General features: G+C 35.0%; 4 protein-coding genes across 4 annotated transcripts in view; 1 reads left to right on the top strand and 3 right to left on the bottom strand.

Moving 5' to 3' along the window:
• The window catches only part of LOC662012 (uncharacterized protein), a 63,469-nt gene that overhangs the window by 19,075 nt on the left and 30,669 nt on the right, over nucleotides 1-13,725 (bottom strand). The window lies entirely within an intron of this gene.
• Nucleotides 408-1,109, bottom strand: LOC135266854 (protein neuralized-like). Its single transcript, XM_064358199.1, has one exon. It carries the CDS (start codon nucleotides 1,107-1,109, stop codon nucleotides 408-410), a length of 702 nt encoding a protein of 233 aa, XP_064214269.1.
• On the bottom strand, nucleotides 943-3,492 carry LOC135265235 (protein neuralized-like). Its single transcript, XM_008196473.3, has 3 exons — nucleotides 3,369-3,492; nucleotides 2,130-3,319; nucleotides 943-1,082 (listed from the first exon to the last, which is right to left on the bottom strand). The coding sequence occupies exons 1-2, from the start codon at nucleotides 3,390-3,392 to the stop codon at nucleotides 2,141-2,143; spliced, it is 1,203 nt and encodes a 400-aa protein (XP_008194695.1). The 5' UTR covers nucleotides 3,393-3,492; the 3' UTR covers nucleotides 943-1,082; nucleotides 2,130-2,140.
• LOC661889 (uncharacterized protein) lies at nucleotides 3,783-12,219 on the top strand. The gene is made up of 3 exons (XM_064358198.1): nucleotides 3,783-3,792; nucleotides 6,387-6,544; nucleotides 11,493-12,219. The coding sequence occupies exons 1-3, from the start codon at nucleotides 3,783-3,785 to the stop codon at nucleotides 12,057-12,059; spliced, it is 735 nt and encodes a 244-aa protein (XP_064214268.1). The 3' UTR covers nucleotides 12,060-12,219.

Below are 13,725 nucleotides of genomic sequence, written 5' to 3'. Positions count from 1 at the left end.
TAAACCGTGAAGGAGCGCTTGAATAATGAATTCTTCCTTCATTAACGAAATATTCCAACAAGTCGTTAAATGTAGGCAACCAAGATTACACATGCAGAGTTTCCTCGTTATCGTTTTCCGGGGGATGGGATTTGCCCCGCATACTTGACAAACAAGCTAGATTAAGTTTCATTGTTTTACTTTGCCAACTAGATGGCAAATTATTTTAACGCTTGTTTTTCGCTTTTAAAACGCATCGGGGATTAGCTTAATCCCACTTTATTGATTAGATAACGCGGTGGCGGTCGGATTTATGCGATCGACTTAGGGGAAGGTCGAACGTGTTGTAAATCATGCGAGATTTACACCACGAGGCGAGGAGAATAAATCGACGCAATTTATTAGATTGGTTAAAAAATCGCATTTATTTATTTGTAAGTACGAATGACGTCCTTAATCTCCGCCCTACAGATGGGACACTGCCCATTCCCCGCCCCCTGCTTCTGCTGCATAGCACACTGGTAGCACATGCACATGTGCCCGCACTTGTACAACACCGAATTGATCTCCTTGTGGCAGCACACGTTGCACAGCTCCTCCTCATTGATATACTCCTCTTCGAACTCCTCCTCAAACTCCGCCCCCTCGGTGACCACCTCCACCGTCGTCGACACCCCATCGATGTCCAGAATGGCCCACAACGGCACGCCCACTTTCACCCTCTTGTAGAACGAATCAATTTCCTGATCGTCGATCCCGAAGTGGACGTGTCCGTCCCTGGTGACGTAGTAAAACAGGACCGTATTTTCCACACACATGTTTTTGAACAACGGCCATATCCAGTAGCACCCCGATTTGAAAACATCTAAATACGAGTAGTGCAAGTCGTCCGAAAGGGACGAAGGGTTTTTGGACGTGAAACCAAAACAAACAGTGCTTGAAAGTTGGGGAGAGATTTTAAGGAGTTTGACTGAGACTTTTTCGTTGATTCGAATGGGGCGGCTGCTGAAAACAAGGCCTTTGCCGTAGCCAGGGAGGCGGCGGGCGATCTGGCGGTTGCCCGAAAGGCATATGTTGGCGCCGTGGGTGGCGTGGAAGCGAAACTGGGCCAAAAAACCAAAATTAAACATTATCTGTATTATTGGTTGCCTACATTTTCAATAAAAAATATCAAAATTTACATAAATTATAATTGTTTTTATTAAACCTGGTAACTAGATCAGGTATTTGAGTTATCCTGACAGAAAATTCCAAAAAAAAATTTTTGAGTTGGCTATTTTTGTAGTCAAGAAACTCGGAATACGGATGTCTAAAGGTTAGGAAACGAACGACGTACAAATAAAACGTTCCGTTAGAACGCAGTTGTTCGATTGCCGCCTAAGTTTTCAAAGCAATGAATTTGAAAAAATTGTATTTGTATAACGATTAACACATAGCTAACAAAAAAAATACACGCAAATAGAACTACAAATTCTCAATAGAATTTCATATTTAATATTTAAATTTAATTTAACATTAAATATTGATGTCTTAATATTTAAAAAAAAATCCTGCGAGATTTTGTATCCCGTATCTCTGTAGTTCGGAATAAATAAGTTTCGCTGTATTAATTGTTGCGCGCTCATTTTTAAATAGAAAAATAAATAAAAAACAAGAAGGGTTGTTTGTTTCGCCGCGCTTATCTTTATTTGTTTGTGTTTTCCTTACACCAGACGACTTGATGTTGCAACAATAAGAAAAAACGCGCCAGACAAAGAAACATCTCAAGGTCAATGTACCAAAAATAACGCGAAAAGGAAAGCGGAAGTGGAGACAAATGCAAAATTTGACATTTCGTTTGACGCAAATAAATCAAGGTTTCAGTTTTTTTACTCGGTGATCTTACCTCAAGCATTGCACGACTGATCTAGTTACATGATACGAGAAAATTAAAAAAAATTGTCACATCATTTATTAAAATTGATAGCCAGATACAGGATGATTCACACTTTTAGCCTAATGTCTTACATCTATCACACAGTTGGCTATGTGGATAACCAACACTGGAACTTAAAAATATAAATAAAAACAATCACATGCCGATGAATGGCTGTTATCTTATCACTAATCAAGCTATAATGCAATTGTTTCACCTTCAAGGCCGCCCTTACCTCAGCCATAATCACTTGTTGATTCTTATCACATCCCTTATCACAGCCCTACATAAGGGACAGTGTCCGTCCCCTTTGCCCTGCCACTGTTCCACGGCACACTCGAAGCACATGCACGTATGTCCGCACCTGTACAGAGCCGCTTCGATGACGTTATCGTAACACACCACGCACTCTTTCTCCTCGACCTTGCTTTGTTCCGCACAAGTCGACAAATGAACGTCCTGACAACTACCGTAAACATTAACAAAAAGGTACAGTTTCAAGGTCGCGTCCACATGAACCACTCCTTTGAACTTCCCGCCGTTGAGATGGAACGTGATTGGTCCATCGTGCGCCAAGTCCAGCCCAATCTCATCACCGCAATTCAAATTCGAGAAATCACAGATCAGGACCCAATATTCGGGCCTATCGACGAGCGAATTGACATTATCAGGGAGGTCGTCACGGTTCAAAAGGGCGGGGTCGCACGACGTCACGCCCAAATGGACAAACCCCTGAAACCGCCCCCTGCCATTGGGCGCAATCTGAATCACTATGCTTTGCTCGCTTTTGATTGGCTGTTTGGAGAAGATATAGCCTTGCGTGTATTTCGCGTCGAGCCTTTGGGCCACGTTTTTATCAATGCGGACGTTTCGACTGTGCGTTTCGTGCAACATCATCGGGACCAGTTTGCGATTGGCGCGCGCTTTAGGGCGTGTCTCTCGTGACTCCGCCTCGATTAACCTAACGCCACTCGAATTGCCGAAAATGTCAAATAAGGGCCATAGTGATTGGTTGGTTCGCACCACGCCCTCGAACAACCCTTTCTCGACCCCGTCCACCCCATAGTGAACCTCGCCCCCCTCCCCAATGTAGTAAAACAAAGTACTTCGCGTTCCACACAATTCCTTAGGGAAAAACCACGACCAAAAGCCCGAACCTTTGGCCAAATGCTGGCAAGTGACCCCTTGGAGGTTGTCAGGGTCACGTGACGTGAACCCCACATAGACAAACCCGCCCAACCCCTCCGACAGCTCCATCAATTTGAATGTGACTTTTTCGTTGATTCTGATTGGCCGATTTGTGAAGACCAACCCTCGTGTGAAAAACGAAGTGTTGGTGCGACGTGCAATTGTCCCGTCATGGGTCACTCTGATGTTTTGGAGACGATCGGCGCGGAAACGCAAAGCCGACTCGATTGACGACGACTAAAGTGTTAATCGAGTTAGCCGAGAAAAAACAATTGAGGATACTCACCGTTGACATTATTTCAACTATCATATGATAAATGCGCAGCGGCGGAACCGGCCGACTAGATTGTTAGTAAATTTCGTCTAATTTTGTTAATAAGCGGTGGGGGGAAGGTCGTTCGCTCGCGTCTCAGCCGACTTGGTTTTTGAACAAAAGAAGGTTCCAAGATGCGGTCATTCACCAAATATTACTAATGTGTGAAAAAACGGTTCTTAGCACAACCTTCAATAGGTCAATACCCCGCCCTAATTAGGGGTTCCGCCCTTCAAACCACGCCCTCGGGATTTATAGCTTGTATAAATAAAGTTTTAATTGTCGGTGTGGGGGCTTATTTTTAATTTTTAGAGTTATTAGAGTTGCGGGAAAAGTTCGGGGATTATAAATTTCGCCCGATAAGTTTGACGTTTTGCGTGAACAACAATGAAATGGCGTGGGAATTAAACGAAGAAGAAGAAATACAATATTTAAGTCGTTAAAGTTTTATTTCACCTGAGGGAAAGTCGCACGGAAATAAAACTTCAAGAACGATTAAATACATTATGCAACCAAAAATTGCCACACATTTTTAGTGACATAACTTTTTAATTAAATTAACTGGGTGTATTTTTGGTTGCATAACACCCCCAATTATTTAAAGGGTCCATCAGCCCGACCCAGCCATTATCCCGCGTTATAATTTTATTAAAGGTCTCTCTTTCGACTAACACCCTCTGTTCTTTTTCCTTTCTCAATTTCTCTTGTCCCGGATGAGATTAGTTCCATTTGAGAGGCGGCACAGCCCCCATTTTAGCACTCTTTTGAGGTAAAAGCTTTAACAACATGTGAAAGCGATCCATTTTTTAATTATTAATGCGACGGTTGGTGGTCGTGTAACACTGTTAGGTTGGTAGAAATGATACAAGCCGGCCATTTGTCATTTCCAACCGTCACGTGACGTGATTTATTACTACGAATGAATCTTTTGATCTTAACGTAATTAAAATTTGATTCCGGAATTAAGGGCGGGGCATGATGATAAGATATTTTCGTCTCGTTTTAATTATTCCAATAATTTTGCTTTGATCGAAGTTGGCCGGCGGGCCTTTGTTTACGCACGGCCAACTTCGCCGATTCTAATCCGAGTAGGCAACGTCCCGTAAACTTCAATCAAGTGTTGCTTTTTTTTGACGCACCTGACGACTTGATTAGTTGCACAAAGGCTTTGTCGGTTATCGATTGGTTGGGTTAATCATGGCATGTTTGATTACGTCGAGCTATTTCCCTGTCTAAACACAGCATTAGAATGCTTGATTGACGTGTCAACATACGCTCTCGATTTTGTTTTCTAATAGTCGCTATAGCGACGACAATAAAATTATTCAATTACTTTTGCGACGCCTTCTTGATCTAATTTGCGCAAATTACAGGTAGCTGTAAAAGTTTTGCGTATTATTAAAATGCAAATAAGGCGAATTTATTCGCGTTTTGTCTCCAAGAAAAGAGAAAATCCGAGTGAATTTTTAATAATCTACTTGAATTTTTCATCAACTTTTTCGAACGTTATTCAATTTTCCGCGTCACAACAGAAACGGCCTTCATAATCATAACAAACGTGGACAAATAAGGGTCTAACCCTTAACCCGAGCCCATTTCTATGCAAAATCGACTCACCCCCGGTTTAATTTCCTAAGGGATGAGAGGAAAAATCGAAAGGGTGTATTGTGGCTGCATACCATTACTAAACTTTTTTAAAATGCACACTCGCATCAAGCGCACTTCAATCTTGGTTTTGCTTTTTTTGCATACAGACACAATCTTTCGAATTTTGTAAATTCATTCGAATAAAAATAATAAAATAAAACCTCTTAAATCGCCGAAATAAGCGAAAACAACTCATTCCAGACCTAACATTTTTTTTGGGTTTAATTTTTCCATTCTTATCTTTGTTTTTATTATATATGTCCAGTTTTGTTATTTTCTCAGGGAATAACCCCGAAAATCGATAAAAATAAGCGAAAATAATATTCATTTTAGGCTTAATCCCCGACTTAATCTTAAATTTTCTCTAAAAAATTGCTATTAAGCAAGCGTAAATAACCTTTCTAGGCTTGATTTTTCATTTTTTCCTCTACTTTAACAATATTTTTTACAATTACTGTGTTTGTCAATGAAAAAAATATTTTTAATCCATCAAAATGTTTTTGGACCGATTTTTTTTTAAAGAAAATCTCACTAAAATGTTTCGTATTATAAATTTCTCAAAGAAGCCAAAATAATGCATTTTAGTTCTTTCGAACTATGTTTTTTTAGTAGAAAAACCTCCAAAACCACTCTTCTGAGACGGTTATCCTTATTAACCTCTCAATTAAGAAAAACATTGGACGTGAATAAAAAAGTGTTGCTTAACTTAAGCCTGAAGATGACCAAATAATTATTAGCGAAACATGTAGCATTTTAATACGACTCTGAGAAAAAAGCACCAATTTTATTTATTTCCACGCCATAATACTCCCACAAGAATGGAAATAAGATAAAATAACATTTACAAGGTATATTTTTCCAGAAATACGCTCTAAATCAATTGAAATAAATGAAAATATTTACAAAATTTTTATTGAGTACACAGTTCAGACTTATTGATGTTGCGAAATCTATCGAATTGTGTTAGTTTCTCGGTAAAACAACAACTAAACTTTGGAGAAATAAGCGAAAATAAAGTTATTTATATAACCATTTTTTTAAATTTATTGCTCTGAAAATATAGACGGAAATGAAACAACTGCGCTCTCTGGTAACATTGACGGAACTATGAAGGACGTTTTGTTTGTACGTCACATCCTAACCTTTAGATATCCGTAGACTCCCCTAATAAAAAACGCTCTAAACGCGATAAAATAAGCGGAAACAACGTATTTCAGATTTTTACGCATTACAATTTTTTCTGTACCAGAAAAAAATCGAAAGGACAAAATTCCAGCTCGAAAAATACACATTCACGATCGATACGGGGGATAAAAAGTGATTAATGTGTTTGTTTGTTGCCAGAATTGGACCTGGATTTTTTGGAAAGACGCCAGAATGATCCGAACAATGAGAATCAAGAGGCGCCGAGGAGCCCCATTGAGATCAGTCCCGAGTCAGTCGATCGAGTTAAGGTCATACTATTGGGGGCACCGGCCGTTGGCAAAACCAGCATAATCCAAGTAGGTTTACAATTTGGCGCATCCACCATTTTTACGGCGCATCCACCATTTTTACCCCAATTTTTTGCGGCTTAAAACTTGTTGTGTAAGTAATTAACGCTCGACAAAGAAACTTGTAATGAGTTTCTTGCGCCGCCAAAAATCCGCAATTTTCGTCTGTCAACTCCCAAATCCTGTCACGTATTGTTGGTTGTCTAGCGCAGTGTTTAAACAACCAAGAAAACACAAATACAAAGGAGTTTGGAACCGCCTTTGGCGGTTCCAGCTCACGCAACCGCTCGTCGTCTACGGCCGGAAACACTCTTATTACGCAAGATAATTAATTCGGTAGGTGTATGTGTGTATATCGGGTTGCCTATAATTAAGCATTCAATTCTATCGTCGCAACACAACCTAATTGACATTTAATACGTTTCCGGCTTTGGGGTTGTCGTGACCGCGACATTAACTACGTGCCCGGAATTCCGGACGTGTCCGGAATCGTGACGAAACGTCGACATTTTCGCACCTCGATAAAGTCGTTATTGTCTAATCTCGCCAGACGATTATTTTCGCTCCGGGTATTAAACCGGAACAATGGAACGCGCTGCTTATTAACTCTTTAGTTATGCATTAAGTACGGAATTTAGCTTTATTTTCCGGAGTCGAGTATTAATTAAAAGCGTGCACTGTTGGTTGCATAACTCACGACGACTAACTTTATTCTTCGAATAAAGTTTATTTCCGCTTCCGGTTTGGATTTGCGGTCGTAAGGCTATTATGGCGTAGGCGGCTTTAAAAGTTGCTAGTTTTCTTATTGCTTTGTATTGTTGGTTGCCTGTTTAAAACTTAATTTTTGGAGAGCACTATAACTTCCAATCGCAACAACTTAATTGGGGGCACGAGCGTGCAAAAAGGACGCAAAAATAATAAAACTTTCCGACGCTATTTCCATCTGAAAATTCAATATCTCGCCCTTTCTACACCTTGTGAAATATTCAAAAGCACACATCTCGCCCGACGACACACAAAATGATTGAAAACTGCAGACTCGGCCATTTATTATCCAGGAGGAGAAGAAATACGCTTTTTACGACGCAAATCCCCCAACTTTTATGCAACCAAATTGACTTTAAGTTATGCAACCAAAAGTGCGTCGATGTGTAAATAACCATCCAAAGGCCCGCTTTTATCCGTCTCTTCATCTCCACTTTGCGCCTCTTTAATCTCGGGTAATTTGCTCGATCGTCGCTTTTTTCTTAACAGATGATGTTTACAAGAAGTGAGACGCAGCTCCGAGTTAAATTACGGCCTAAATCCCCGGTTCGAGCTCGTAAATCAGAAACGGGCCGCGCTGTGATATAAATATATGGCTCGTTAAGGCGATGATTCAGCCGGAAAACGACACGAATTTGCCCAATTTTCGGACGGATTAATTATTAAAAAGGCGACACGTAATCGATAAACAAGCTGGCGTTTAATTGAAACACATTCGTTTCAAAAGATGGGAATAATGGCTGTGGGGTGACAAAGAAACGAAATGGTTTTTGCAAAAAATGAAACATGAATTCGTTCAAATAAGAGGATTTGAACACGAGAAATAAATGTAATGTTGGTTTGTTGAATCAATAATTCACGAGAACAAAAATAATTGTTGGAGATTTGTTTACGATAATGTTTTTTCTGTCCCGGTTTGAAGCGCGATTGAAAATCTATAAGCGGAAGCTGATAAAGTGCTCGTCCAGATTCATCAATTATGAAGAGCAACAATAGGGACGGGATTGGGGCATAATTGCTTTAAAAGGGGAAGAAAATTCAATTCAGGAGCAACAAATGATCACGTTTCAACTTTTGTATCGGAAAATCGCCATCCCTATGTTTAAATTTAGTTATTTATTCGATATTCTCCTCCCGTTAAAGCAATTATGTTCCCATTTAGGTCTATTGATGCTCATAATTAATGAATCTGAACAAGTACTTTATCAACTTCCGCTTGTGTTGCAGATTTATGCGGGATTATGGATCAGAAAGGAAGTGACTGGCATAAATTGTTTTAACAAATTATGAAAATATTTATATTTGCAATTTTGTCAGTCTAACTTTATTAAATTAAATAAATGGCAGTCGGTCTCGGCCTGTTCATCCAACAAATATTTGCATTCATCGCTTGAAGCTGACACAATTATGTTCCAATCATTTTTGGGTTTCATAATCCAAAATAATTCTACTTTTTAGTAAAAACTCAATAAATCGTCCCTCGGAATTAGCTAAACATTTTATTCATTTTTTATTCATTCGTTACAACATCCACCGAATTTAATGAGTTTGTCGGTGGAAAACGCCCTAAATTTAACGAAATAAGAGCGGAAATAGCGTCGTTGTTTTGCTAAAATCTTTATAAATCCGCTGAATTTAGCGGAAAATAAATTACGAGTATTTGAACTTGATCTTGCAATTTGTTTTCCAAAAAGAATCTTTCCAAATCCTTTAAAATAAGCAAACAGTAATTCATTTCAAGACAAATTTTGCAATTGTTTTTTATTTAAAAAAATAAAAGCGTCTCAGTAAATAAGCGAGAATAATGGTTTCGGGCTTAATATTGCAATTTTTATTGGTAGAGAATCATCTATAAAAGTTTTTCATAAAAATTAGCTAAAATTCTAACATTTCGTGCTTCAGATTTTGCCACTTTTTTCCTTATTCAAGGAAAATCTTTAGCGAGTTTCGTACAAAAACGTCCACTATTAAAATGGGCAAAAGTAAATTTATAAAAATAAACATAAATAAATAGTATCTCAGCAAAAAAAACGTTATAAAGGTCCCCATCTAAAAAATTATGTACCTACTTTGGGTTTTTTTGTTTAATAATTTGTTGAATAATTGACCATAATTCTTACAATTTCATAAATGAAAAACTAATAAGAGTTTTGAGCGAAATTAGCGAAAAATTAGAATTTTCAGGCTTGATTTTGCAATTTATTTTTTGGTTTTTACTCGGATTTTAATAAAATTCTTTGAGCCCAAGCTTTATTGTGTAATTATTTTCCATATAACGTAACAATTTTTTTTTAATTAGTAAGTATGTCAGTGAAGAATTCTTTTCATCACGCATTACAGATTAAATTTTGAAATTTGTTTCCTTATTATTCTAAAAAATTTTCGTACTAATTGAATTTTTCAGTAAAAAACATAATCAAGGACGTGATAACCGAAAAAAAAAACCGAATAGAACGCATTTCAAATTTAATTCGGCATTTTTTTTCAAACTCTTTCGAATTCGGTGAATTTTTTAACTGATTTTTCTTATTTTTTTAGTTTTTTTTCTTTTTGTCTTACAGTCACAAACCTCTTAGGCTTAATTTTACAATTTTGTTACTGATTTTGCAAAATGTGTAGAATTTATTTACGTCGTAATTAGCGTAAAACATTTCAAATGTGATCCTGAAATTCGGTATTATTTTAAGAAAAAGATTTTTCAGATTTTAAATAATAATTATAGCGCTTTAAAAGGTAATGATTTTCCATAGTCATTTAAGAAAACTTGTTTAAACTTAGTGAGTTTATTAACAAAAATCGGCGAAATAATATAAAAAAAACACATATTAAACGTAAGTCTGTATTTTTTATCAAAATTTTTAGAATTCAGAGAATTTTTTATCAAAAAAAAAAACAAAAATTGCGCATGTCGTACTAATTTTTAACGATTTAATTTAAATTTTTAGAATTTTGAACGTTTCTCAGAGAAAATAAACATTTTTAATCAACTGAAATGAGCCAAAAAAAACACACTTCAGCTTCTATTTGGCAGTTTTTTGGCCAAGACGTTCCAAATTTAATAATAATTATTTGAAATCTAAGAAATAAAGATCTAATGTCGTAATTTTTTACTTAGTTTTTACCTCGTTCTGAGCAGTTTAGAAAACGATTTCGTATTTAATTCTTCTTTTCAGTGAAAAACTCCATTTATTATTCTAAAAATCTTTTGTATTAAGTAAATTTTTCGGTAAAAAACGCCCACAATCAAGGACGTTATAACCAAAAAAAATAACCGAAAAGAACGCATTTCAAACTTAATTCTGAATTTTTTCAAACTCTTTCGAACTCGAAATCTCTTCTAATACGTATCTATTTATATTTGGTATTTATTTTTTTAAATTTTTTCCTTGTTTTCATAAAAAAAATAAATTTAAGGTGTTTTACGATGACAAATGTTTCAGGCTTAATATTGCAAATTTTTATTAACTGAATTTACTAAGTGGAAGATCGAAATTAACGAAAAATAAAACACTTCAAACTTGTTCTTGCAATTTGTTTTTTTTTACTCTTCCGAATCTTTGGCCCAAAATAAACGAAAATAACGAATTTTAAGTTAAATTTAACTGTTTTTTTTTGTTGTTTTGGCAACATCTTCGGATTCGGAAATTTTAAATAAGCAAAAACAATAAATAACGCTTTAAATGAATTTCTATAACTTTAATAAAAAACATTTGAATTTAGTTTATAATCCGGCGAAATAATCGAAAAAAAATCACATAAAACTTAATACTGTATTTTTTATCAAAATTTTTAGAATTCGAAGAGTTCGTAAACCAAAAATCATACTTAAATTTTCTTGTTTTCGTTTAAATATTTAGAATTTTGAACGTTTCTCAGAGAAAATAAAAATTTTAAATCAACTAAAATAAGCCAAAATAACGCACTTCAGCTTCTATATGGCATTTTCTTTGCCAAGACGTTCCGAATTCAATAATAGTCGTTCGAAATCTAAAGAATAAATATCTAATCTCGCAAGTTTTTACTTGGTTTAAAAGAAGATAAAAAAAGAAAATAAAAGACCCCAAAACATACGCTTAAAGACGGAAAAATTTCAAGTACAGTGAAACCTCCCTGAATAACGGACATCTCTCCACACCGGACAGTGTCCGTTGTTGAGAGGTTTTCCTGCAGTTTACGAGATGCTGTGTTTCAGCAATTTGTGTGGAACGACTTCTGCGAGGAGTACATCCCTACCGACCGCAAGCACACCTACTACCCTTCGGTAATCACAAACGATCGTTTATACGAAATCAAAATCAGCGATCTCCCCGTCATCCCCTATTTCCCCGTCAATTCCTATTACGAATGGGCCAACTATCGCTATTACGGCCTTCGCAGCGCTACGGCCTACATCCTCGTCTTCGATCTCTCCAACTTGGAGACGTTCCAATACATTCGCACACTGCGCGAACAAATCTCCGAAAGTCGGAATATGTCCAACGTTCCGCTCCTCGTCGTCGGCAACAAGCAGGACCTCATCGCCGACGGCGAAGGCACTACTAAAACCCCGGCCGATGATAAGCGCAGAGATATCGCCAATTTGGTCAAGAAACACTGGAAGTGTGGATATATCGAGTGCAGTGCCAAGTATAATTGGAAAGTTGTGGCGGTTTTTCGCGAGTTGATCAATATGATCGATAGTCTGGATTCGAGGGATCAGAGCCCGATGCTGGATAACATCCAGGATGCGCTGGATAGGAATAAGTGTGTGGTTATTTAACGCGGGTAGTTTTCGTTCGTATTCAGCAATAAATTATGTACTTAGACAATCGAAAGTTCTGACGATAAATTACGTAATGTGGTTGTGATTTTGTTATGTGCCAATTTTTAGTGCTGTAGACCCTTCATTATCGAGGAATAAAGTCATCAAGTTATCACAAGTGTCTCATTTTTAAACCCATTATTACATGAAAATATAAAGACGAAAGGAACGATAACATAAACTCGGACAAATACAAACAATAAATAGAAAAAATTTAAAGAATAATTTCACAATATGACAAATAAATAAACTATACTACAAAAGAGGAATAAAAAAATAGAGATAAATCTCTAGAGAAAGATTAAAAAACACAAAAAATAAGTAATAGAAAATAGATACAAAAAATCTACAAAAAAAAACAATACAAAAATAAAAAAATTAAAAAAATAAATTCAAAATGTGACAGGACAATATTAGAGAAACAAGCTCTACTACAAAAGAGGAATAAAAAAAGAAACAAATCTTTAAAAAAAGGATAATAAAAGACGAAAAATAAGTAATAGAAAATAGATAAAAAAATCGACAAAAAAAAAACAATAAAAAATAAAAAAATTAAAATATGACAAAGAGACAAACTATACTACAAAAACAGAATAAAAAAAGAGACAAATTTTTACAAAAAAATTAAAAAAGACAAAAAATAAGTAATAGAAAATAGATACAAAAAAATCTACAAAAAATACAATACAAAAATAAAAAAATTAAAAAAATAAATTCAAAATATGACAGGACAATATTAGAGAAACAAGCTCTACTACAAAAAAGGAATAAAAAAAGAGACAAATCTTTAAAAAAAGGATAAAAAAACGAAAAATAAGTAATAAAAAATAGATAAAAAAATCGACAAAAAAACAATAAAAAATAAAAAAAACTAAAAAATAAATTCAAAATATGACAAAGAGACAAACTATACTACAAAAGAGGAATAAAAAAATAAACAAATCTCTAGAGAAAGATTAAAAAAGACGAAAAATAAGTAATAGAAAATAGATACAAAAAAATCTACAAAAAACAATAAAAAAATTAAAAAAAAAATTCAAAATATGACAAGACAATATTAGAGAAACAAACTAGACTACAAAAGCGGAATAACAAAATAGAGGCAAATTTCTAGAAAGAAATTAAAAAAGACGAAAAATAAGTAATAGAAAATAGATACAAAAAAAATCTACAAAAAAAAACAATAAAAAAAATAGAAAAAATTAAAAAAATAAATTCAAAATATGACAAGACAATATTAGAGAAACAAACTATACTACAAAAAGGGAATAAAAAAATAGAGACAAATTTCTAGAAAAAGATTAAAAAAGTCAAGAAATAAGTAATAGAAAATAGATACAAAAAAAATCTACAAAAAAACAATACAAAATAGAAAAAATTAAAAAAATTAATTCAAAATATGACAAGACAATATTGTAGAAACAAACTATACTACAAAAAAAGAATAAAAAAGAAACACATTTCTAAAAAAAGATCAAAAAAGACAAAAAATAAGTAATAGAAAATAGATACAAAAAATCTACAAAAAAACAATAAAAAAATAGAAAAAATTAAAAAAATAAATTCAAAATATGACAAGACAATATTAGAGAAACAAACTATACTACAAAAACAGAATAAAAAA

The sequence above is a fragment of the Tribolium castaneum genome, chromosome 8 (genome assembly GCF_031307605.1).
Source record: "Tribolium castaneum strain GA2 chromosome 8, icTriCast1.1, whole genome shotgun sequence".
NCBI classification, from domain to species: Eukaryota; Metazoa; Arthropoda; class Insecta; order Coleoptera; family Tenebrionidae; genus Tribolium; species Tribolium castaneum.
Note: the sequence above shows the minus strand (reverse complement) of the source record. Positions and strands in the feature narration are given on the sequence as shown.

What these genes read in the sequence shown, in the direction of transcription:
- LOC135266854 (XM_064358199.1), bottom strand. Translation starts at nt 1,109, where the DNA reads ATGTTTAATTTTGGTTTTTTGGCCCAGTTTCGCTTCCACGCCACCCAC.
- LOC135265235 (XM_008196473.3), bottom strand. Translation starts at nt 3,392, where the DNA reads ATGATAGTTGAAATAATGTCAACG. An exon ending in TAGTTGAAATAATGTCAACG is followed by an intron (nt 3,320 to 3,368) that starts GTGAGTATCCTC and finishes TTAACACTTTAG; the next exon opens with TCGTCGTCAATCGAGTCGGC.
- LOC661889 (XM_064358198.1), top strand. An exon ending in GCAAAACCAGCATAATCCAA is followed by an intron (nt 6,545 to 11,492) that starts GTAGGTTTACAA and finishes GCTGTGTTTCAG; the next exon opens with CAATTTGTGTGGAACGACTT.